Source organism: Melospiza georgiana, chromosome 19 (assembly GCF_028018845.1).
Source record: "Melospiza georgiana isolate bMelGeo1 chromosome 19, bMelGeo1.pri, whole genome shotgun sequence".
In the NCBI taxonomy this organism is placed as follows: domain Eukaryota; kingdom Metazoa; phylum Chordata; class Aves; order Passeriformes; family Passerellidae; genus Melospiza; species Melospiza georgiana.
This window is the reverse complement of record NC_080448.1, coordinates 5650934-5673029: the sequence shown is the minus strand read 5'-3', so window position 1 is coordinate 5673029 and position 22096 is coordinate 5650934. Positions and strand designations below refer to the sequence as shown.

The 22096-nt window shown below is 44.5% G+C and overlaps 1 protein-coding gene across 4 annotated transcripts in view; it reads left to right on the top strand.

Moving 5' to 3' along the window:
• The window catches only part of CLIP2 (CAP-Gly domain containing linker protein 2), a 311706-nt gene that overhangs the window by 19262 nt on the left and 270348 nt on the right, over positions 1-22096 (top strand). For all 4 annotated transcript variants that reach the window (XR_009115389.1, XM_058037407.1, XM_058037409.1 and 1 more), the window contains exon 2: positions 11759-11979. Coding sequence is in view for 3 of the 4 variants with exons in the window: in XM_058037407.1 (XP_057893390.1) it covers positions 11868-11979 (112 nt within the window). In the remaining variant the exon portion in view is untranslated. The remainder of the gene's footprint in view (positions 1-11758; positions 11980-22096) is intronic.

Genomic DNA, 22096 nt, shown 5'->3' with positions numbered 1-22096 from the left:
GCTGCTCAGTGCCCAGAGGCTGAGCTGGGATCTTGCCTCTCTCCATGAGGTGCAATCCACAGTAAACACTGGCTTTTGCAAGGCAGGGTGTGCAGAAAAAGGTTCCAATTTGATATCTTATCTCCTCTTGCCACCCAGATTCTATCTGTCAGTATTATAACTTGCCAAAATGATGATTTTGGTCATTGATAGGGATGTGATTTGAATATGATAGGGGTGGAATTTGAATAAGATGTGTTCATTCTTGTACTTTAAGGTCCATGAGCTGTCCAAACTCCTGTTGTGTGAGAAGTGTGTGACATGAGTGAGGTTGCAGGTGGTAAATTAAGAAACTCCATGATTAACTGAAAGCAAACTCTCCAGATTACTGTTCTCCCTGTCTGCACCCCTGGTTGTGGTGGGAGCTGTGTGGATATGGCAGTGTCAGTGAGGGTTAGCAGTGTTTGTAGAGAAGGCAGCAATTAATGCCCACAGCCCAGAGGTCATTGCTGAAATGGAAGGCTGAGTTTGGGCTGGTGAATCAGCAGGGAGGAGGAGGAGGGTGCTGGGAACAAGAGTGTCCAGCACTGCTCTGTTCCATGAGGAAAAGAACAAGCAGGATGTTTGTGTGGGGACAGGGGATGGGGTTTGCCCTTGGTGTCCCACAGGGAGAGAGGGTTTGCTGCTGCTCAGTGACTTTGGTTTGGTGACGTCAGCTCTTTCCAGAGGTACCAGTGGTGTAACCCCCTGCTCTGCCCCCTCAGAGTGGCACTGTCACCATCCCTCTGTGTGCAGCCAGGACATCAGTGGCCTCTGTGGCAGAGGGAAGCAGGAGTCCTGGCTGTCAGTGCTGGATCTTAGCTATGGGTCACTAGAGATTGGATATTTAGAGGTCCCTTCCAACCCAACTGCTTCTACCATAGTCTGTATTTACTTTTTAGCTTCTCTGCTGTTGTATCTTAACACCCAGAGTGTGAAGAGGGGTTAATTATTCTTTAAACTTTTGGGAGCAGTTGCTTTGTTTGAAGGAATGAGATTCTGTCAGCTCATGATGTTTGGTATAAAGTTTGTCCCTGGCCTGGTGAGGTTGCCTGGGATGCAGCCTGCACTTTGGGTTGCCCATGTCTAGAACAGACTGAGCTCAAGTGAGGAGGCTTGGAGAAGTCAGCTGAGATGACCCAGAACTGGTGAGTGTCATACCCCAGGACTCCTCAAAGGAGAGCACTGCCTGCTCACAGGGCACAGAGAAGGCAGAGCAAGGGCAGAGCTCTCCTGGCAGCTGGGCACGGTGGGAGGGGGCCAGAGCTGTGCAGAGGGCACAGGTGGGCAGAAGGTTGGCTTGGATAAACTGGGACTGGCAACTGCTGGGGGCTCTCCTGGGCAGCAAAGGCTGAAATTGTTTGGAATTAAATATCTCATACAGAGGTTTCAGAACTCATGGAAAGAGGCTGCAGCAGGGGCAGGGTTGTGTATTCCTATCCTGCATCCCTTGCCTGAGCTTTTGGCAGCTTGTGGAGAGGCAGGGCCAGGTTTCCCTTGGTGTTTGCACTGGGGTTGTTCTGAGGAGGTTCTGCAGTAGATGTTACACCTGCAGGGGCCCAGGACAAGGCTTCTGTTTCATCCTGGGATGACCATTACAAAAGGATTGCATTAGCATGGTGCCTTTTCCTGGTGCACTTGAGGGTGTGTGGACACTGGGCAGCATTAGTGGAGCACACTGAGGACTGTAGGGGCAAGCCCAGTGTGTCCCAAGGTACACCAGGAGCTTGTTGCATCCTAGTTTTATTAACCAAATCATCTGCAAGTTTAAAGTGGTGCAACTGCAGTGCCATCAGACAGGCTGGCCTGCAGAGCCTGCCTTGTAAAAGGGGGGAAAATAAGTGCAGAAGGCACCCAGGTCCTGATTTTGTTTCATAATCAAAGTTCAGGACAGAGGTTAGTTTATAGAAGTGCACAAATTAAAATACATGTATTCATCTGAACTCCAGTTAGTAACAGATAAAGTGCCAGAGTGAACTTTAGTGCTGTGCTAAATCAGCAGTCAAAAGTGAGGAAATTCCCAAAGTTCAGATCCATCTGCAGCTCTGCACAGCATGGCTGGGTTGTTGTATAGCTCATTTTTAATTAAAGAAATTGTTTCTCCAGCAGACAAATGCCAAGCCATTATAATGGAATATATATGTCATGTATCATTGTGTTTCCTGCACTTGGCTTGCTCTCCTCATGTTTCTCTTCCAGATGCTGTTTTTGAAAAATAAGATTTTTCTGTGAACAGAAAACTTGGATTTTATCAAAGCCTCCTTCTCTAATGGAACAGAGTGGTGATAAATCAAGTCAGAGCTGACCTGCAGGACAGCAGTTGTGAAACCTCTGTGCACATTCTGTTCCCTTCCTGCAGCTTTGGTGTCGTGCCTTAATGAATCTCTGCAGGGACACTGTCCCCTGACCCCAGGGATGAACTCCAGGGAGCAGAAGCTCATGCAGAACCAACAGCATGTCCAGGAATTTCCCCACAAATTAGAGATAGTTGTGCTCTGCAATTAGTACAGAGCTGTTGCTATCTGCTGTATCAGTCCTCGGGAGGCATTCTGCCAGAGTGAGGAGCACAGGCTCATCCAGCCCATAAATTGCTCCACAGGTTATGTCATGACTTCCTTCAATGTCCTTTGGCTTCTTCTCTCTGCACTTTGCCTCAGGATTTGCATTGTGGTTTTTAGAGTGCAATAGGAGGGTTTTGCATATTGTTCCTTTAAAAAAATCTTGTTTTAGAAGTAAATCACAGGATGTTTGGTCTATCACAGAGGTTAGAATTAGTTTTAAAAATACCTGAGCTTTTATTTAAAACTCCTCTAGGCTTTCTCTTGGCATTCTGTGCTAATTTTTACAAAATTTGAGTGAGCAAGAAGACTAAACACACCTTCTCTGGAGGTTAACAGCACTTCACACTTGTCAGGGAAATTATGTAGTGACAACTGAGCTTTATGGCTGAAAACCTATTTGAATTCTCCAACTGCAGGAGAGAAAAACCTGATGGATGACAGAATTCCCTGCTTTTCCCTACATATAACTGTGAGCAGTATGCTCCTTTTGTGAAAAATGCCAATCACTTGTTTTAAAATTTTAAAAGTTTAATAGTAATAAAATGGTTATAAAATATCAATTAGAGGAATAAAAATTTGGACAATTTGGATTAGGACAATATGAGACAAAAACACAGAGTTAGGAACAGTCTGGGTACCTATTTCTGGGCAAAATAAGCCCAAGAAAAGGACACAGGTGAACAGAGGATTAACTCTTAAAAGCAAAGCCTGTTGCATATTCATACATCTCATACATGATGCATAAATTCCATTCAAACACGGGATTCTGTCTGGTCAGTGTCAGCTTCTTCCTCTTGAGCTGAGCAAGGTGGGAAGAAGTTTGTTTCTTCTGATAAGGGAGCAAGAAGTTCTTTTTCTCTGAAAGATTCAGGTGTCCTGTGGCTGCCACCTTGGAGCAAGTTCTCTCTTTAAAAAAGTATCTTACATATTTTCTATTTTAACTTTATGTTATAACCTAAAACTATATTTAACTACTTAAGAAAATTAATACAGCATCACTTTCTAACATAACACATATAATATTAATGTTAATATTTGCAAAAAGCCAATCATAAAATATGTATTTTTCACACTTTTCATTCCTGCAGTGCTCTGTCTCCATTCCCTCTATGGGAGAAGGAAAGGTTTTCTTGGGAGAGGAGTTTGATCTTAATTAAAAATGAGTCTCTAATTTCCTCTATAATTTCCTCTATACTTGAGTTAAGTGCAAGGATTTACTCCTAATCTTCCACGTGCTTCAGAAATGGGTTTCTGCTGGCTTGTCAGGGGTAACTAATCAGAGAAGTGAGAAGGGAATGGCACAATTACCTTGGATGGGATGGAGCATCTTAAGGAATTAAGAGATAAAATGGCCTTTTCTTCTCAGCATAATCTCTGTCTCTATCAGCAAAGCTGCAGTTTGGCGTTATCATATCCTGTCCCTGATGGGATTCATTTCCTGGCCCTTTCACACAAGTCTGGCCCTTGGATTTGGATTTCAAGGCAAAATTCTGTTCTTGAAATCCCTACCCCACCCTTGCAGCATGGTCAGTGTTGTGAGGTGGGGAGCTTGGAGCACCAAATCTTTATTTGCTCTTGTTCCTGGTGTAAAATATCCAGAAGTAAGAACTCAAGGAGTTGGGGCTTTCCTGCCTGAAAATCTCATTTTTCTGGGAGTGGGGAAGGTGCAGAAAGGCTTGGAAATATGGAGTGGATGCAACCAAATGCTCAGAAACAAGACATAAAATAACTTTAAAAAAATCAGTATCTTTAGGCCAGTAAAGGTTTTATATAAGGCCTAATAAAAGAGCACCAGATTTGGCTCTGAAAGCTTTTTGCCTTTATTCTGTGTGCTTACTGAGGTGAGTGCAGAGCTCCTCCAGTGATCAGGGGATCACATTCTTCTCTACATTTTATTTTCAGGGAGATGCTGAGCTTCACCTACTGTTTGAACTTTTACAGTGTCTGATGCTGAAGGTTTCTGCCCTCAGTGGTGGTGTTTGGTTCAGAGGGGCAGCAGAGGTGGCTCCAGGGCTGTTCTAAGGTGGGTGGTTTTTCTAAATCACCTTAGAACAGTCTCTGACAGAAGTCAGGGGATGAAACCCAGTGATTGTGAGAGAATCAGAGATCAGGGGGTGAAACCCTGAAATCTCTTGGAGGCTGATGCCAGAGCCTTTGCGTAGATTGAGCCATGATAGCTCTGAAAAGGGCTGAAATTCCACTTGCAAATGTGCTGCATCCCAAACCCTGGTTCCTCATCTGTAGCATGAACATGAGGAAAGATGGAATAGTGTTTAAATAATGGCACAAGGAACTGATTCTCAAAAATTTGTCTTAGATACTTTCTTGTGATAACCTTTTCCTATCCAAATAGTTGTCTTTGAAGTCACTGATTATTTGCTTAAGTCAAAATTATTTTTAAAAAAGTGTTGTCCTGCTTCTCTGCATTGTTGTTATCATTAATCTTTCAGACAACATGGTAATGTTGATTTCCCTCAGTCTGATAATTAAATGCTTTTCTTTACCTTTTTTTTCCCTATGGGCCCCATCCCTAAAAAGATCTGTGCATCTCTGACTGAAAAAATCAAATTTAATTTCTTACGTGTGAATTTTCAAATTCAGAAAATTAGAAACCTCAATCTGGACCAAACTGTTATAGCAATATTCAGATCCAGCTGGCTGGAATTCCACATGGATCTGCTCTTGCAGTGAAATCCCCAGGCCTTGCCCAGGGTGTCATGCTGGGTAAGCACTTCTTCCACCCTGATCCAGCCAGAAGGAAGCACCAGGCACAGGATGGGACTCAGGCCAGCTCAGTCTGGTGTCTGGAAACATGTTCCTCTGTCTTGCAGTTGTTGTGAGTTGACATGAGGAGATCCTTATTTTGTGTATACCCATGAGGGCTTTCCTCTGGGGAGTGTGCTAAATATACTATATAAATATATTATATCAATTCTATATTATATAAATTATATATTATCTATTATATCAATTAATAAATTGATATAATAAATAATATAATTCTTTATTATATCAATTATGAAATAATTGACTGTGAGCACCTCCAGTTATTTGTTTTTAATATGTGCTGCTCTCATGTAATTATCCATGGTGCTGGCCAGGTATATCCAGATATATTGCTCCTGGTGAAAGCTATCTCTTGGCTGTACATCTGTACTTAGTTGAGAACAGTTCCTGTCTCAGTTTTGGGGACAAATTTCAGAGGATTATGCTCTGGAATGAGCATTTCCTCTGTAGAGAAAAGGGCTTCAGCAACATCCTTCTGCCACTGAGAGAAATTGATACTAGTGGGGAAAAAACCCTCAAAAAAAGAACAAAAAAAGCAAAAATGCCCAGGGAAGAAAAGGACAGGGCTGACCACATGGCCTGGATAATGGTGACGGGTCCCTTTGTCTGTGGCAGGGAAGAGGAGCTCAGCCCAGAGCAGAGCAGATGGGAAAGCTGCTGAATTTCCTCACAGCAGCTGAAGCTGTGGGTTTGGTGCCCTCTTGGTGGGTTTAATGCCCTGTTGGTGGGTTCAGTGCCCTCTTGGTGGGTTTAATGCCCTGTTGGTGGGTTCAGTGCCCTCTTGGTGGGTTTAATGCCCTGTTGGTGGGTTCAGTGCCCTCTTGGTGGGTTTCATGCCCTTTCTCTTGGTGGTTCAGCTCCTCTGAGCTCTCTGTTTCGGGGCAGCCCCACTGCTCCCACAAGCCAAGGCAGAAACAGTTCAAGGGAACAAAAAACCAAAAAGGAGAATTCCTGGTACAGCCTGCAGGCTAGAGGAAGGAAAGAGAAGAAAATTCTTGTTTCAAGCTAGCAAAAAACCCAATCCAACAAGAAGAACAAGGCAGCATCCCTGGAGCTCACTGGAATAAGATTGAACAGAGTGGGTCCCAGGCTGTGAGCCCGCCCCAGCTCCTCTTAACGATGCCACCAAAATTCTGGGCGTAAAGCAGATGAGTATGGTAAAAATGAGACCAGAGTCCCAGTACTAAAGTGATTTCAGCATTTATTCTAATAAAAGAAAGGGCTAAAGCACGGGGGCCTGGGCTGAGTAGGAGTGTTCCTGCTGAGGATGCTGCAGCACCGATGATGGCCCTGATGTCCCCGGTGGAACTGGACAGGTTCCCTGGGTCAGATGCCCCTTTTAATCCTGTTTTTTGTCCCTTTGTATTGGTTTCTGTTTGGATCCTTCATTTGCATGAAGGTTTAAGGTGCTTGATTGGCCCATTACACTTTCCTTAGGTGTGTTATGGTACCTTGGGTACCCGATTTCTTATACCTGCCCTTTAAACCCCTTTTACAATATAACGACCAAACTAACACTACATGCTTAACAATTATCAACTATTTGACAACAGTTTCTAACCCATTTTTAACAAGTATATAAAATATCATCATAAAGTCACCCCAAGACAGTTCCCCAGCCCACACCACCCAGAGCACACTGGAGAGAGCGATTGAATGGAGCGGTCCCAGGCTGTGACCCTGTCCTGGCTCCTCTTAAAGATATCCCCAACATTCTGGGCATAAAGCAAATGAGTACATAAAATATCATCATAAAATCAGCCCCAGAGAGTTCCCCTTTTTTAATCTGAGCCTATGAGGCTCACATCCCCAGAGCACACTGGAGCGATCCCAGGCTGTGACCCTGCCCAGGCTCCTCTTAAAGATACCCCAAATATTCTGGCCATAAAGCAGATGACTAAATAAAATATCATCATAATATCACCCCCAGACAATTCCCCTTTCTGAATCTGAGCTGATGGGACTGACATTCAGCTGTCCCCCTTTCTGGTAGAAAGATGGGGAAGGGAATATTTTGGTTGTTTGATGCTGGGTTTTGTGTTGTGCATTCCTGGGATGCTTTTCTTGGTTGTGGGAACAGACAGAACCATTCATCCTGGTATGGAAACACTGCTGGAAGAATCTAGCAGAGATCTAGAAAATGCTTGTTGTCTGTCATATCTTGTGAAGGAAATAAAAACAAAATAAGCAGAGCCTGGTGGCACTGGAGTATCCAGAGGAGCAGATGGAGTTTTCTTTACAGTTTATCTGGAGAAAGTCACATTTCCATGAGGTTTTGCAGGAAGACAAAGTGTACAGTTTGTGCAGGTAATATGGGGAGTGGGAATGATAAATAACACAGAGAATAGGAGCAGATGGGGTTTTCTGTACAGTGTATCAGGAGAAAGTCACATTTCCATGAAGTTTTGCAGGAAGGCAAAGTGTGCAGCTTGTGCAGGTAATATGGATTGGAATACAGGAATGATAAATCATATAGAGAATAGAAATTTTCTGTTCCCCTGAAGTTTCTGGATAGAGCTTAAAGACTATTCTGGCTGATTTCAGTACCAGGGAAGAGGGATGGTTCATGTGTTTCTTACATCACATATCTGCCTGTGTTCAACCTCTGCTGCTGGAAGGAGATTTTTTGGAAGAGCTGGAAGTAGGTTTTTCAGGAAGGCTCTAATAGAGCCTGTTGGGAAGCTGAGGGTTCTGTATGGGAGCTCAGAGCTGGTTGTTATCTCTAATGGAGCAGGGCAGTGCCCTGTGGAGATGCTGGCCTGTGTCCCAGGCCAAGGATATTTCTGCAGCATAAAAGCTGCATCACTCAGCCAGGAACTAATGTGGGACTAGGATGGCTCAGGCAGCAGTGCTCTGGGTGGTGAAGATGACCTAATGGTGTCATTTGGAAGAGCTGAGTGTTCAGAGCTTCCTAAAAATCAGCTCATGTATATTTGTGTTGAAGTGGGGGAGAAGCTGGTGACAGAGAAGGAGTATCTGTCCCTAGCAGCACGCTCAGACTTCTTTAAAAGCATCCCAGACATTTATTTTTATCTGTGTAGCACTGACAAACTGCATTTAGAGTAAAATTTACTCCATTTCATCCTTATTTCCCTGTGTGGTGATGAATGTGCAGGGTGTGCTGAGGCAGCTGGCCCTGGCTGTGGCACAGCCAGGCAGGGCATCTGCTCTGACTCCCAGTGGCATTTGAGAAGGTTTTGAATCTCTGACCCCAGGGAGTGTGGCCATGAACTGTGTGAAAAATGCCTATTTTATGATTGGCTTTTGGCAAATATTAAAATGAATATTATATGTGTTATGTTAGAAAGTGATGCTGTATTAATTGTCTTAAGTAATGTGTTAAATATAGTTTTAGGTTATAACTTAATGGTAAAATAGAAACTATGCTGTGTAAGATACTTTTTAAAGAGAAGAATGAGGTATTCTCATTGAGATAGCAGCCACAGGACACCTCTATCTTTCAGAGAAAGAGAATTTATTGCTTCAATATCAGAAGAAGCCAACCTCTTCCCACCTTGCTCAGCCCTGAAGACTCTGTCAGGATTCATAGGAAGAAGCTGACACTGACCAGACAGAATCTTTTCTTTGAATGGAATTTATGCATCTTGTATGAGCAGGAATATGCAACAGGCTGTTGATTTTAAGGGTTAATCCTCTGTTAATGTGGGTCCTTTTTTTGGCTTATTTTGCCCAGAAACAGGTACCCAGACTGTCCATAACTCTTTGTTTTTATTGTCTCATATTGTCCTAATCCAAATTGTCCAAATTTTTATTACTCTAATTGTATTACTATTTTTATAACCATTTTATTACTATTAAACTTTTAAAATTCTAAAACCAAGTGATTGGTGTTTTTCACAAACTGGCTGTGTTTCAGGATAAAAGCATCTGTCTGTTCCAAGGGGAGCATGATTAGCAGCCTGTGGAGTTCATTTGGTTCTAACATCAGTGTGTTGAAAGCAAATGTGTTTGTGTAAAGATTCCTGGCAGAAATATTTATGTGGTGGGAATACACTTCCTGTTGTTTCTCTCCCCAGTGTAAAAATATCCAGTTGTCCTGAGAAAAAGCAGAAAAATCACAATATCCTGTGATGGTAGGGGACAGCTGATCTTTAGGGATAGTGAGATGTGGAGAGAGGATGAACTGAAGTTCCTGTTTGCTCAAAGATGAGCAGCAAAATAGAGGAACACGCTAAATATAGAGGAACACACTAAATTCACTGTTCCCCAAAGTTTATGTGGTTCTGGCTGCAAAGTTAAGGATCCAGAGATGCTCTCTAACAGAATATTGAAAAACTGTAAAATCCTTTTATTCTTCTGGCACTTTTTCGTACTTAAATTCTTCTCTATTGTTGTTTTTTCCTTCCCTGTGTCTTTTTATCTTCCTGGTTAATTCAGCCAGCTGTGTGGAAGCACCAGCAGCTCCAGGTTGCATAATCCTGAGTACACCATCCAACCTTGTAACCAGAATGTAGGATCAAGAAATGAGTGAATTCAGGAGTAAGTCATGTTGTGGAGAGAGCAAACTCTCAGGCTGGAGGGGATGGATGGAGATCTGTAGGTAGAGCACATCACCTGCCAGCAGGAGTTAGAAATCAAGTTTGTCTGTAAAATCAAAGCCAGCCCTGGGCAAAATGTGCACTGTGAGAGGGAGTGGGTGGGAGATGCCACATCTGATGGCTTGGCAGATAACAGGAACCTGGCTGATCAGTGTTTCTCACCTCCAGACTGAGTTCCTTGTCTCCCTGTTTTATGCTAAACAGAGCTGGAAGCTGCTGCAGCCTCCTGTCCAGCTCAGAGCTGTTCCCACCAGCTCTGCTGCAGAAAGGTTGGGTTTTTCTCTTCCTTAGGAAGAGTTTCTTGTCTTGTCTGTTATTCCTGCTGTGGGTGATGTGATTGGAGCATCCAGCCCTGAATATCTGCAGGTGTCTGAACCCAGCCCAGCTGTTGAACACCTTGGTGGGCACATGGGGAAAAGGCTTTGATCCCTCAGGTTTTTGCTCCGGCTCCCTCCCAGGATGTCTCTGCTGATCCCTCCTTTCTCTGTCTCTTTAAGCTGATGTAGGATGACTGACTCTTGCTGCACTTTGGTGTTTTAGATATTTGTGAGCCCTCAGGAATACAGCTTTGGAATTTTCCTTGTGGTTTTCCCTCCTCTGTGTCTGCCTGCAGCTTTTCCTGGAGCCCTGCCAGCCCTCTGCTCGCTCTGACCCAGCCTCTGTTCAAGTCCTTACTCATGCCTCAATCATTTCCCATCCCATTATTGCAATTCCTCCTTGCAGCATCTGTAAATCTTTGATTCTCAGGGGTGCTGCCTCTTTTCCTTTGCCCAGGAAAGTGTCCCCAGTGTCTGGCTGCTCCTTGGATTGCTCTCCTTGCTGTTAGGTTGGCATTGTCCCTGGTTTACTCTGCTGCCACCTTTTTTTCCTCCACATTCTAGCCTGCTGACACCCTGCCTCAAGATTCCTTTTGGCTGATAGGCTCAATTTTTTATTATTTTTCTTTATCCATTAGGAATGTTACTGCTTTTTTTTTTTTTCTTTTAACAACTTAGTAATTTCCTTTATTTCTCCTTTCTTGTCATAAAATGTGCTTGCTGATGCAACATCCTTGCAAGGAATTTGGAGTTTTTATTCCATTTGCCTTCAGGGAAGGGAATGACATAAGGAAGGGTTGTGACTTCACTAATAAATAGTCGGTAGAGTTATGCTTAAGTTTCAGGAAATTTGGGGGGTTGGTTGGTTTTTTTTTCAAATTTTCTTGTAAATCCATAGGGTCAAATTCCTTTTTTTTTTTTTTTTTCTGTGATAAGTTTTTGGATTTGTTTTTAAGGAATGGAGCTGAAAACCCCATCTCAGACACTGGCATTGTCCTTCCTTCCCCTGCCACTTTGGAGAGGCTGCTCTGAGCATTCAGCAGAATCAGGAAAGCTTTTTACATCCTAGACAGTGTTTTTAGTCAAGGGGGTTAATATTGGTCAAAATTTCCTTTAGCTTTTCCTCTTCCTTTCCATGAGACCCAGGGCTGTGCATGAAGGGTGGTGCCTTTTGTCAGGGCTCTGACAGCACCACAGAGACTTGGCAGGTGCTGAACTGAGGCTTTAGGATTTAAAACCAGTCAAAACCATTTCAGTTACTCAAATCCCAAACTGTTTTAAATACTTGTTTAATGGCTCTGGGAAGTTTCACCTTTGGCCCACAACTTTGAGACTGATTAAAAAAAGAGTATCATGGAGATGAGGGAAATGATCACCCTTGTTTTATAGGAGAAGAAATGAAAGGTTCTGACTCCCCTAGGGCTGTGAGAACAGAGCTGGGCACTGCTTTTTGGGAGCCTGGTCCACGCTCTCCTGCTCATTCTGAATCTGATTTCTTTGTGCTCTTCTCCCCCAGGTGTGTGACCATGGAAGAAGAGGTGCACCATCAAGAATCCTGAGCAGTGACCCCAGGACAGCTCTGGAGACACTGGCAGCAGGAGCCTGAGCTACAGGAGAGAGGAATCATGCTGAAACCAAGTGGACTTAAGATCCCAGGCAGGGCTGGGAAGCACTCCAGCCCTGTGGGACGGGCATCAGGGACCAGCACAGCTGCTGCCACCACTGGCTCCAAGGAAGGTGAGGGCTCCATGCAGGGCATCAGCTGCCCCAGGGACTGCCTGGCCTGGAGGCACTGGGCTGGTGGAGCCAGTGTTCTGTGGGATGTGAAATTCCCATCTGTGTGTGGGTTAAGGGATCAAAACAAGTGTACCAGGGTGAATAAATGGGCTCCCTCTCCCAGGTGATGCACAGAACTGGCAAGTTGTGGAGTGGGTGGTGTTGGGGAAGATAAAGCAGGAAAGCCTTATAAATATGATTGTCTGGCAAAAGATTTTGAGGATATGGAAACTGTAAGTGAGATTGAAATGAAAGCAAGCTTTGAGATCCCTCAGTTACTGAACAACTGGAAAACAATGGTGTGGCTGCTGAAGGTGATCCCCTTTTGATGGAACAACACCCTCTGCTTGCAGACAGGCCCAAGGGTCAGAGCAGACCCTACAGCTTGGCAGAAGGGGCCCAAAGAGGAGTTTTTAGGGTTTAAAATGTAACACAGCATGGTAATGTAATGATTCTTATAGGCTGTATGGAAATGCTACAGGATTTGTATCTTGGACTAGATCCACACTGTGATTGAGAAATGAACCTGAACTCCAGTGTGTGCATCTATTATTCCAGATGGGAGTTTTGTATTTCATGTTTTTCATTTCACTTTGTTAAAAAGGCTGTCTCTGCCCTGTTGTGGCTCTCTCAAGGTGCTTTGGTCTGGATTTATAACTGCAGCATGTTGTGAGTTGCTTTCAGTTGATTTTAATCACATGAAAAACACCAAAATGAGGCAAAGGATCTGAGGCCTCTCTTCACCCCAGAGGCTTTGTAGTGGCATCTCAGCAGGCAGAGTTGGTGTGTGTCTTGTGGTGTGAAAGGGTCAGGCAGTGGCAGGGTCAAGGCAACCTCTGGGCTGAATGCAGCTCCTGTTTGCTGGAGTTCCTTTGTGCCTTGTTCAGCTCCAGCCATCTGCCACCAGGGGATGTGCAGCCAAGTGCCCTGGGAGGCTCCAAATGGATTCTGACGTTTGCTTGAGGAGTTCTGAGGCTTATTCCTGGAAAAAGGTGGGCATGGAGAAGGAGAGAAGTCTTGTGATGGTGGGTTGGTGCTGTGTGACAGATGTACTGCTGCTCCTCTGCCTGTCAGGATAGTCCAGGGGACTTTTGGAAATTGTGGAGGCATTCCTGAGCCATTCTGAGCCATTCCTACCTGGAAGGTGAGAACAGAGCACAGTGGGGTTATTTAAACAATGTGGGCTGGGTGTACAGCAGGGTTGGGCTGTGGTGTTACCTGTGGCACCTTCTCTCAGTGCCCTGCTCAGGAGCTGTGTCCTTGCATGGCCTACACATGTTCTTCCTCCCGCAGAGCTCACAAAACTCTGGCCAGCTGCCTCTTGCTGCTCTCTGTGAGCAAAGTGTGCATCCCAAAATCCTGCTGCCCTGCCTGTGTGCCCTTCTCTGAGAGCAGCAGATCTCTGCTGGATGTGGGGCCCAGCCCCAGCACAGTCAAGAGATTCAGCCTTTGGTAGGGGAAAACTACAATAGAAAATATTCTTTGTTTTGTGTTAAAGTGGTTTAAATCTATTCCAGAGCCAGTCCACATCACTGAAACCTTAACCATAGCAGGCACTGATGTTAATTTTGGGAATGCCTGCAGCCAAAGAAGTTGATGGTAGATGGCTGTGGAAGCTGGATTTAATTTAATTACATTTCCTGGGATTAGTCAGATCTGGGCCACTAGATTTTATATGAGGTCTTAAAAAGTTGTAAGGAGGAGTCTGTGTGTGAGGTGTTTGAGAAGCCCTGCAGACACCATGAGCTCCATGACCTGTGTCTGCACTGAAGGTGCTTCCTGGGAGGCTGACAAGCTTTTCCTGACTCCACAAAAATTCATTACATGCCCCTGAACTGCTGCCTTACTCCTTGCCTCTGCACTTACCCTCCTCTTTGCCAGCCAAAGGAGAAGTCTGTATTTTCTGGAGCTTGATGGAAGAAAACCAGAGTGGTTTGTGTTACAAAATTCAGAGCTGCAACACTCATCTATATGAATTTGCTACCTGGGTGGAGGATAGAAATATCAAAATCCTGAAATGTAGTTTCAGAAGAGAACCACAAATCTAACAAAGCACAGAATTAAACTGCAGCAGTGCCCAGTCTGTTGCCTCTGAGATGTTCATTGGCTCTGGGAGCTTGGGGAAAGAACCCAAAAGGGGATTATATCTTTCAGATTGTATGATAAGAGAAGATGCCTGTTCTCCAGTTGTACCTAAGGTATGTCAGAGCCATTAGCAAATGAATTTTTAAAAGCTCCACACTTTGATCCTCTTCCCCTCCCATAAGTTTATCAACCTTGTCTGCACAGGTGCAAGTGGAGGCACTTCCCTTTATTCTTACTCTGGAATACACAAATTGCTTTGATTTCTCCTTTCTCTTTTCCCCAGTGTCCTGTTCATATTCTTTTGTAGAAACTCAAGTGTCTCTTATCTGTCTTTTATTTCTCTCTTCCTTTCCCAGGCAGGGAGATTCGTCTTCAACATTTCCATGTACTCTTGACAGCTCACATCTAATGTACCAGAAAAAGGGTCAATGCAGATGGGAGATGCTGTGAATTCTATAGAATTTCACAGTTCATGGCTGGAGGTTTCTACAGAGACCAAATGTGCTGTAGTCACACTGAGCCAGCTTGTCACACATGCTGTATCTGAGTTATTTCTCCTGAAAACACATTCAGAGTCAGCTCTGCTCATGGAATATCCTGAGTGCAGAGTTTTTGTGTCTCCTTACCTGAGCTGGTGCTTTCACAGAGCCTTTAGGAATAAGAGCTTTTGTCTGGGTTAGGTACATTGGCTTGCTGTGGTTGTGGGCTTTTTTTAAAAGAACAGAAATTGCCATTTCTTCTGAAAGTCAGTGGGGAACTGGCAGCTGACATGGACTCCTGGAAGAAATTAGCCTTGAGTAATGTCCATGCTGGCTATCCCCCTCCCTTCTCTCCTGTAAAGCTGAAACAATGGAAAAAAATAAGTTCTGCTGCTTTCCAGTAACTATTTTCCTTAACCAGACTGAAAATTCATCTCTAGCTGCCTTAGGAGAGCATTTCCCACAAATGTGTTGGCTTATTTCCCATGTTTCAAGTAAAGTCACTGCTCTTGACCCCACATTCAGGAGAGGTTTCTGTGCTAAAGGTGTGGGTCATGGGTAAAGAGCTCAGTATAATATTTGGATTTCTCATATGTCTCAGTTCCTTTCCCACCCTCCTCCTGGAAAAGCCTGGAAAAAGATGGAAAGAGAATGGAAGCTGTGATGAATGGGCCCACAGAGCCCTCCCAGCTGGTGGAACAGGTGAAAGCTGCTGGGAAGAGAAGCATTCACATTTCAGAGTGGGTTTTGTCTGCTCAGAGCAGTGTTAGAGTGATGTGGTTGGAGCAGAAATTTGCCTTTCATACTTGATTTGGCTGTCAGCTGGCTCTAGTGTTTGTTTATGGTTCTTAAATCTCTTGTTCAATTTAAAAAATCTAGCAAAAGACAGAGGACAACTGAAATACTTGTATTTGCAGATGGGGCTGGGCAACACTGAGACTTCAGTGCTGGAGGCAAGAAAGCCCAAACTTATTGAGTTTTCTGTGAGACTTATGTGCATCCAGTCAGAATCCAGAGGAGACCTTGGGTTTTACAGATGGATCCTGTCTTTCTGAACGGGCAAGTGCAAATATCTGTCACATGAATTTCATATTAGGCATGGCTAACAATATCAAAACTGTTTTTCAGCAGTTACCTAGTTTTATTGCCAAAAACTTTGCTTTGAGAGCTAAACTGTACAGGATATTGCTGGGAGCCTGGCAATGCCTTCCTGTTTTCATGTAAGTGTACATGCATTATTTTTCATGAAGAATAAATGCACAAGGCTAATCATGTTGGCATAGTGTCTGCTCTGCAAACACTGTGTGTTGCTTTTGTTCACTGAAAAGAAGAGTGAAGCAGACTGGAACGTTCCCAGGGCCATTAAGGAGAATGGGATGACTGGTTCCATAGGGTAATTAAACTAAAATATGCTGTAATGAGGATTTGATAAGGCTGGGTTGGGTATTGGGTCCTGGTTGGTTGCATTTGGGGTTTGGGTGCATTTGGGGCTGAGGTTGGTCCCTGCTGGGGACAGTCACTGCTGTGCCTCTCAGGGCTGAGTTTGCTTGAGGGGGTTAACTTTTCCTTTAAAATTTCTTTTCTAGAAATGTGATTATGTTCTGAGGGCTGCTTCTAGTTTGACACTCAGCCATTCTGTGGCCAAGTCTCTCTTGATCTGTACCTGTCTCAGTTCTGCTGGAGGATCCTCAATCTCACCACCACCCTGGCTCTCTTGTGCATTTACTGCCTTGCTCTTTCCCAGTGGAAAATCTTAATTCCTTTTTATTTATCTGCCACAGTGTTAACAGCAACATCTTGGAAATTAACTTGGAAATCAGTTGTTCACACCTCAAGTTTCTCAGGATGTTTTTTAAGTTAAGTTGGCTGGATGCATAGCAGTAAGAAGGAATTTCTGTTGCTTCTAGAATTTTCTGTGGTAAAATACAGAGGGAGGGATGATGTCCTTCCTGGGAAATTTATGCCTCAGTATTAAGAAAGAACTTGGGTAGGTTTTCCTCAGGTAATTATTGGTGGTTTGGTGGCATCTTAACACAGGCTTTTTTTATAAAGCTGCAAGAAACTGCTGAGGCTCTCTGATTTTGTATCAATCTAGTAATTCTAATTCCCAAATAATATTAAAGACTAAACCACTGTTTTGCCTGCAACAAAAGAAATAGGATTGTAATGTCCAGAGCAACTGATTGACTGGCACAGACATGGGGAGCTAATTCTTGTCTGTTCAAAGGCTTTGTGCCTCTTGATTTATATTAACTTGGGGTGTTGTGTGCTGGTGAAGTGAGAGAGGAGACCCCACATCACAGGGCCAGAGGCTGCTATTATTGCTAGCAAACATTTGGTTTTGCTGTTTTGCATCAGGCCTCATGGAGTGATTGGTGTTGTCAGCTCCCATCTGAGTGCTGTCCTCAATTAAATCCACACAGCAAGCCTGGATTAGTGATCCTGCTGGAAATGTGTCATTGGTGAAGTTTGGTGAGCTCTCTGCACAATTCCCTGAAAGGTGTTTGTGCTCAGGTGGGGTTGGGCTCTTTCTCCAGATGACAACTGTCAGAACCAGAGGTCACAGTCTTAAAAGTCAAAGTCTTAAGCTGTGCTAGGGGAAATACAGGTTGGATATTAGGAAGAAGTTTTTCACAGAAAGAGTAATAAAATATTGGAATGGCTGCCTGGGGAGGTGGTGGAGTCCCCATCCCTGGGTGTGTTTAACAAAACCTGGATGTGACACTGGGTGCCAGGGTTTAGCTGAGGTGCTAGGGCTGTGTTGGACGTGATGATTTTGAAGGTCTCTTCCAACCTGGTCATTTTGTGATTTATGTTAATGGCTCTGTATACACAGTGTCCTCAGTTCCTTGGGGAATTAGGATGAGGTGCCAGGGAGGTGTTTGAGGATCAAATGCCTCTGTTGCAGTGTCAGCAGATCAGCACTCCATCAGCAGCCAGAGCTGCAGGATCTGGGTCTGCACAGGCAGTCAGTCGCCTGGTGAAGGAGTTAACAGGTATCTGAAAGAAAGGAAGATTGTTTTCAGGGGCTGAACAGGAAAAACTGCAACTGAGAGTTGCTGTTCTGCTGATCCAGGGCTGAGGTGCAGCTGAGGAGTGGAACTGCAGCAGGCATGGGGGCAGCTCTGCTGAGGGATCATTGGAGCCTGAGTGTGTCCCCTCATCACTGCTGGGGTTTGGCTGAAGTGCCCTGAATGGGGGTTATGTCCCTCCATCCAAATCCAGTCACTCATGGACACAGATGCTGTCCTGAGACTCTTCATGTTTGTTCTCATCCTCATGTGCCAAAGTGTTCTGGCTTGGCTGTTTGCATAGGGCTTGTATTCAGCTCATGTGCCTTTCCTGAGCTGCTCTGCCTGCCATCCTGCACTCTGCAATACCTTTTGTACTGGGGTTTTTGAAAGTGGAGGTTCCTCCACCCTTTCTGGTTCCCCTGCTGAAGGGAAGAACCACCTTTGGTGGGGTTCCTCTCCCAAGAAGTGATCCAGAGCATTCCAAGCAGTATAAAAGGGCATTGAATCAATCTTAGTTTTATCAGCTTTACAGGAAACATATAGAGATAGCTGTGAGTCTGATTTTAATTGTCTTAATGATTAGATACTCTTAGAAGGATTTGTTGTAGTTAATCCTTGATATTCAGCTCATTCATTGTGGGTGAGGCATGAGCACACAGCAAAGACATATGGAGGTCAGACACCCTCCTGCTCCCTCTGTCTGTAGCTCTTCACAGAACAGCAGGGAGAGAAAATCTGCTTCCCACAGATGTTCAGCTTATGGAGGTTGGGATATAATGAACTGAATCCTGTTCAGCTGGGCTGGGGTGTCTGCAGTGGAATCACTGTGGTTGTGCTTATGCCCATCAGAGTGGGGATGCAGCTTCAGGGTGGGATCAGCCCCTGCATGTGCTGCCTCCAAAAACTGCACTAATCCAGCTAGAGCAGATTAATCATTAAAGCCCTGAGCCAATATTCATTGAAATTAAAGGAAAGATTCCCTTTGGCATAGATGGATTTGGGATGAGAGTCTGCTGAATTAAAGTGGCATCAGGCTGTTGGTACATAAAATTTCCCAGAGGCTGGAATTAACCAGCACACACTGACCCTGCATGTGAGCATCCTCCTTGCAAGCAGTCTGGTAGGTGACTTGATCTCCACAGAAGCCTTAAAACATTTAGAATACAAATATTATTCTCTATTTATTTTAAGTTCAGTAGGATATTTACTTTTTTAATGAAAATGCTAGTAAGTAAATTAATATCTTGTTCCCATAAGAGAGAGAAACTGGTTTTTATGCAGGAGTGAGAACTGTAGGAAAACACTGTTTTATCACAACACTCATTCTAAAATAATAAGAGTTGTCAAAACTGAGCTGTCTGTGACTTCAGCAGCTCTATTCAAAATACAGTTGTTGGTCTCTCTGCTACAAAATGTTTGGCAATGCTGTTTCCCAGCACAGTAAATATGTGTCCTGTGTGCTACATCTGCACTGTGGATGCAAGCAGAGCACTTCACTCCATGCATGTGTCTGCAGAATTCTTTGTGAGAAAGGAAATGTTTGTGAATGGGGACTTTTAAATGGTCTCAGAGGAAGGCAGTGATGGACTTAGCCATGAGTTCCTCTTAAAAGCTGAACCTGCCCCAAGGTTCAGGAGTTAGTTTGTGTGAGGTAGTGCAGTTGTAGAGCAGCAGGAGTTAACTCTGCTGCAGGACTGCTCCCAGCCTGCTTGAGGAATTCCTGCCAAGCAGGAGCTGTAGGTCACTCTCACTCTCTGTAATTATAAGCTCCTGTGCACACATGAAACCTTTCTGACTGCCTCAGCACCTCCTGTAAAGCTTGAAAGGTGTGACAAATTATTACAAGTATTACCCATGTTTTACACCTAAGACAACCTAAAGAAGTAGGTCTTGTCCATGTCATCCTGTAAGTCAGAGGTGAAAGTGGAAGTTATCTTGGCCAGCAGATTTTTCTCGCCTTTTGTCCTCCCAGTTCTGGCACAGGAGCAGCAGCTTCCCTCTCTGATGCCACTTCCTTTCCACTGCCTGAAGTGTTGTGTCTGTAAACATCATTGCCTTTGGGATTTGGCTGAGGGTGTGCAGTCACTGAGCTACAGGGTAACTTTCTGTCCTGCTCATGCTTGTCTTATTTCACACTTAAATCTGCACAGTTCTTTAGGATTCATGTTCCTGAAGACCTCAGGAGCCTTTTGCATTGCTGTATAATTTCACAGAAATACTTCCTACAGAATATTTTATTTGGAGGTATTTGCTCAGAAAAAAAATCTTGTCAGAAATTAGAAGGGTTTGATGGAGATTTGAACAGAAGAATTTCAGGTGAAGATGGTATGATGAGAAAATTCTGAACTCTCAAAAGGGCTTGGGGGTATCATCCTCAGTGACTGACTCTGTCCTGGCTGGGTGTTCAGAAGATAAAAGCCTAAAACTGATCATCTGATCAAGTGATGAAGAAGTGGCATGAGAGAGAGTCATAATCCACATGTGAGTCTTTCATACCAGTAATATATACTGGGAATGGAGCAGAGTTTGTGCTCAGGGTGCCCAGTGGGGCCTGTGCTCAGTCTTCTGTGCAGCCTAACTCATCACCTCCCAAGCTTTATCTGTGATATCTCACTTCACATCATCAGTTTCCCCACCACCACTCATGGAGTGGTGTTTGATGTCATTTCTGGTGGTCACTGAGGCTTAGCCCCGTTAGGTTTGAGAACACTTGCTGTGTTTGTGTCATAGCTCATGTATTTTAGGATCAGATTTGGGTCATGGTCATGTTTACTTTCAAAAAAAAAAGACAAACAAAAAAGACATCCACTGCAAATAGGTGACTTGGCTTTTCTGCCAATGATGCCTGTTCATGTGCAGCTCATTGCCTTTTGAGCTGGATACTTAGCTGTTAAAGCCAGGTATTTGGAATGAAGTAGATGACTCAGTGTTAATCTGCTCTCAAATATCCTTTTTATTAGATTAGGCAAAGCCAAGCCAGCCCAGCACACCCTGCACTGTGTGGAGCTGTGTACAATCAGCCCTTTGTGTGCTGGGCAGCCTGCTCTGTGCATGGATGTATGGCTGCAGGAATAAAGGCTGAAGGAGTGATGAATCAAAGCTGTCTTTAGCACACTGCAGCCCCAGGATTGTGCCCAAGTTTGCTTGGCAGTGGTCATTTTTACCTCTGCTGCAGTTCCTTTGGGATTCTGGGGTGCTGCAGGAATCTCCCTGTTTCAGGGGGATGACTCAAAGAGATGGTGTAATTGTACTGATGTCGTGTTTCTACTGGGGAGGGGAAAAAACCTCCATCCAAGGGAGAAAGAATGTGCTTGTCTGTCTGCTGGTGCCATCCTAGTGGCTCAAACTCTGCTGTTTCTCAGCATAGCTGGTAACACTGAAAACCAGCATAGAGAAAAGGAGCTAAAAAAGCATCATCCCTCACTCTTATATGTCAGGTGTTAAGCTTTTCTACTTCTCCCCTCAAGAGTAGCTGCAGACAGGGCATGAGGAAATGTGGCTGCAGGCTGGCAGCTCTTGTAAAGAGCTGTGAAGATTATTCCAACTCCTGCCAGAGGGAAGCAGAGCAAAGTAAAATCAGAAAGTCAGAGAAAAGCTTGTGGCTGTACCAAAGAAATATTTCTGAGATTCAGCAGGTAGAAATGAGAAGTGGTTATCTGTCAGGAGAAGGGGAGTGAGGAAAATCTTAGTGCTGTGCTGTATTTCTACATGTCTGGCCCTTATCAGGGGAGATTCCCTGGAGCCAGCAGAGCACTCCCTGCCTGAGGTGCTGCAAAAATGTACCAAATAAAGGATGCTTTGAGCCTGAGCTGGGGGAATGCAGAGGGAGCACAGGTGTGAGTGGCACAGCTCCTCACCTGTCACACCAGGGAAAATCCTGCTCTGCTCTGGAGCTAATCTGACCTGGCTGGGGTAGCCAGGTCACTGAGCACTCTGAGCATATTCCAGAGGTTAAAATGTTTGTTCCATGGCTGGAGTGAATCACTAAGCACTCTGAGGATGTACCAGAGGTTATAAGCTTATTCCACAGCTGGAGTGAATCCCTGAGCACTCTGAGGATATACCAGAGGTTAAAATGCTTGTTCCATGGCTGGAGTGGGTCCTGTGCCCACAGGCAGTGTGTGCCAAAGCTGGAGTCAAACTAGACTCTCTCCTGGCATTTAGCTTTTCTTTCCCATGTATTGTTAGAGGTACAGTGAATCTGCGTGTGCTTGGCTGCTCAGGTTATGCCCTGTGAGTGAATAAATACCCTGAGTTAGGCACACACAGCAACTCCTCCTGCATCTTGTTCCCAGTACAGAGATCCCCTAAACTGGCTCCAGTCTGATCAGAAAGTAATAATTGGCGTCCAGCCACAGCCAGGCTCTTTTTTTGGTGCCTTCTCTTCTCCCTTTGATTGGGACTGAGCTAATGCTATCATTCCTGAATGACTAAGGCAGTGTCATTCTGTGTGCACCTGCTTGAGCAATACCCTGCTTGGCTGCTCCTCTCAGTCGGTGC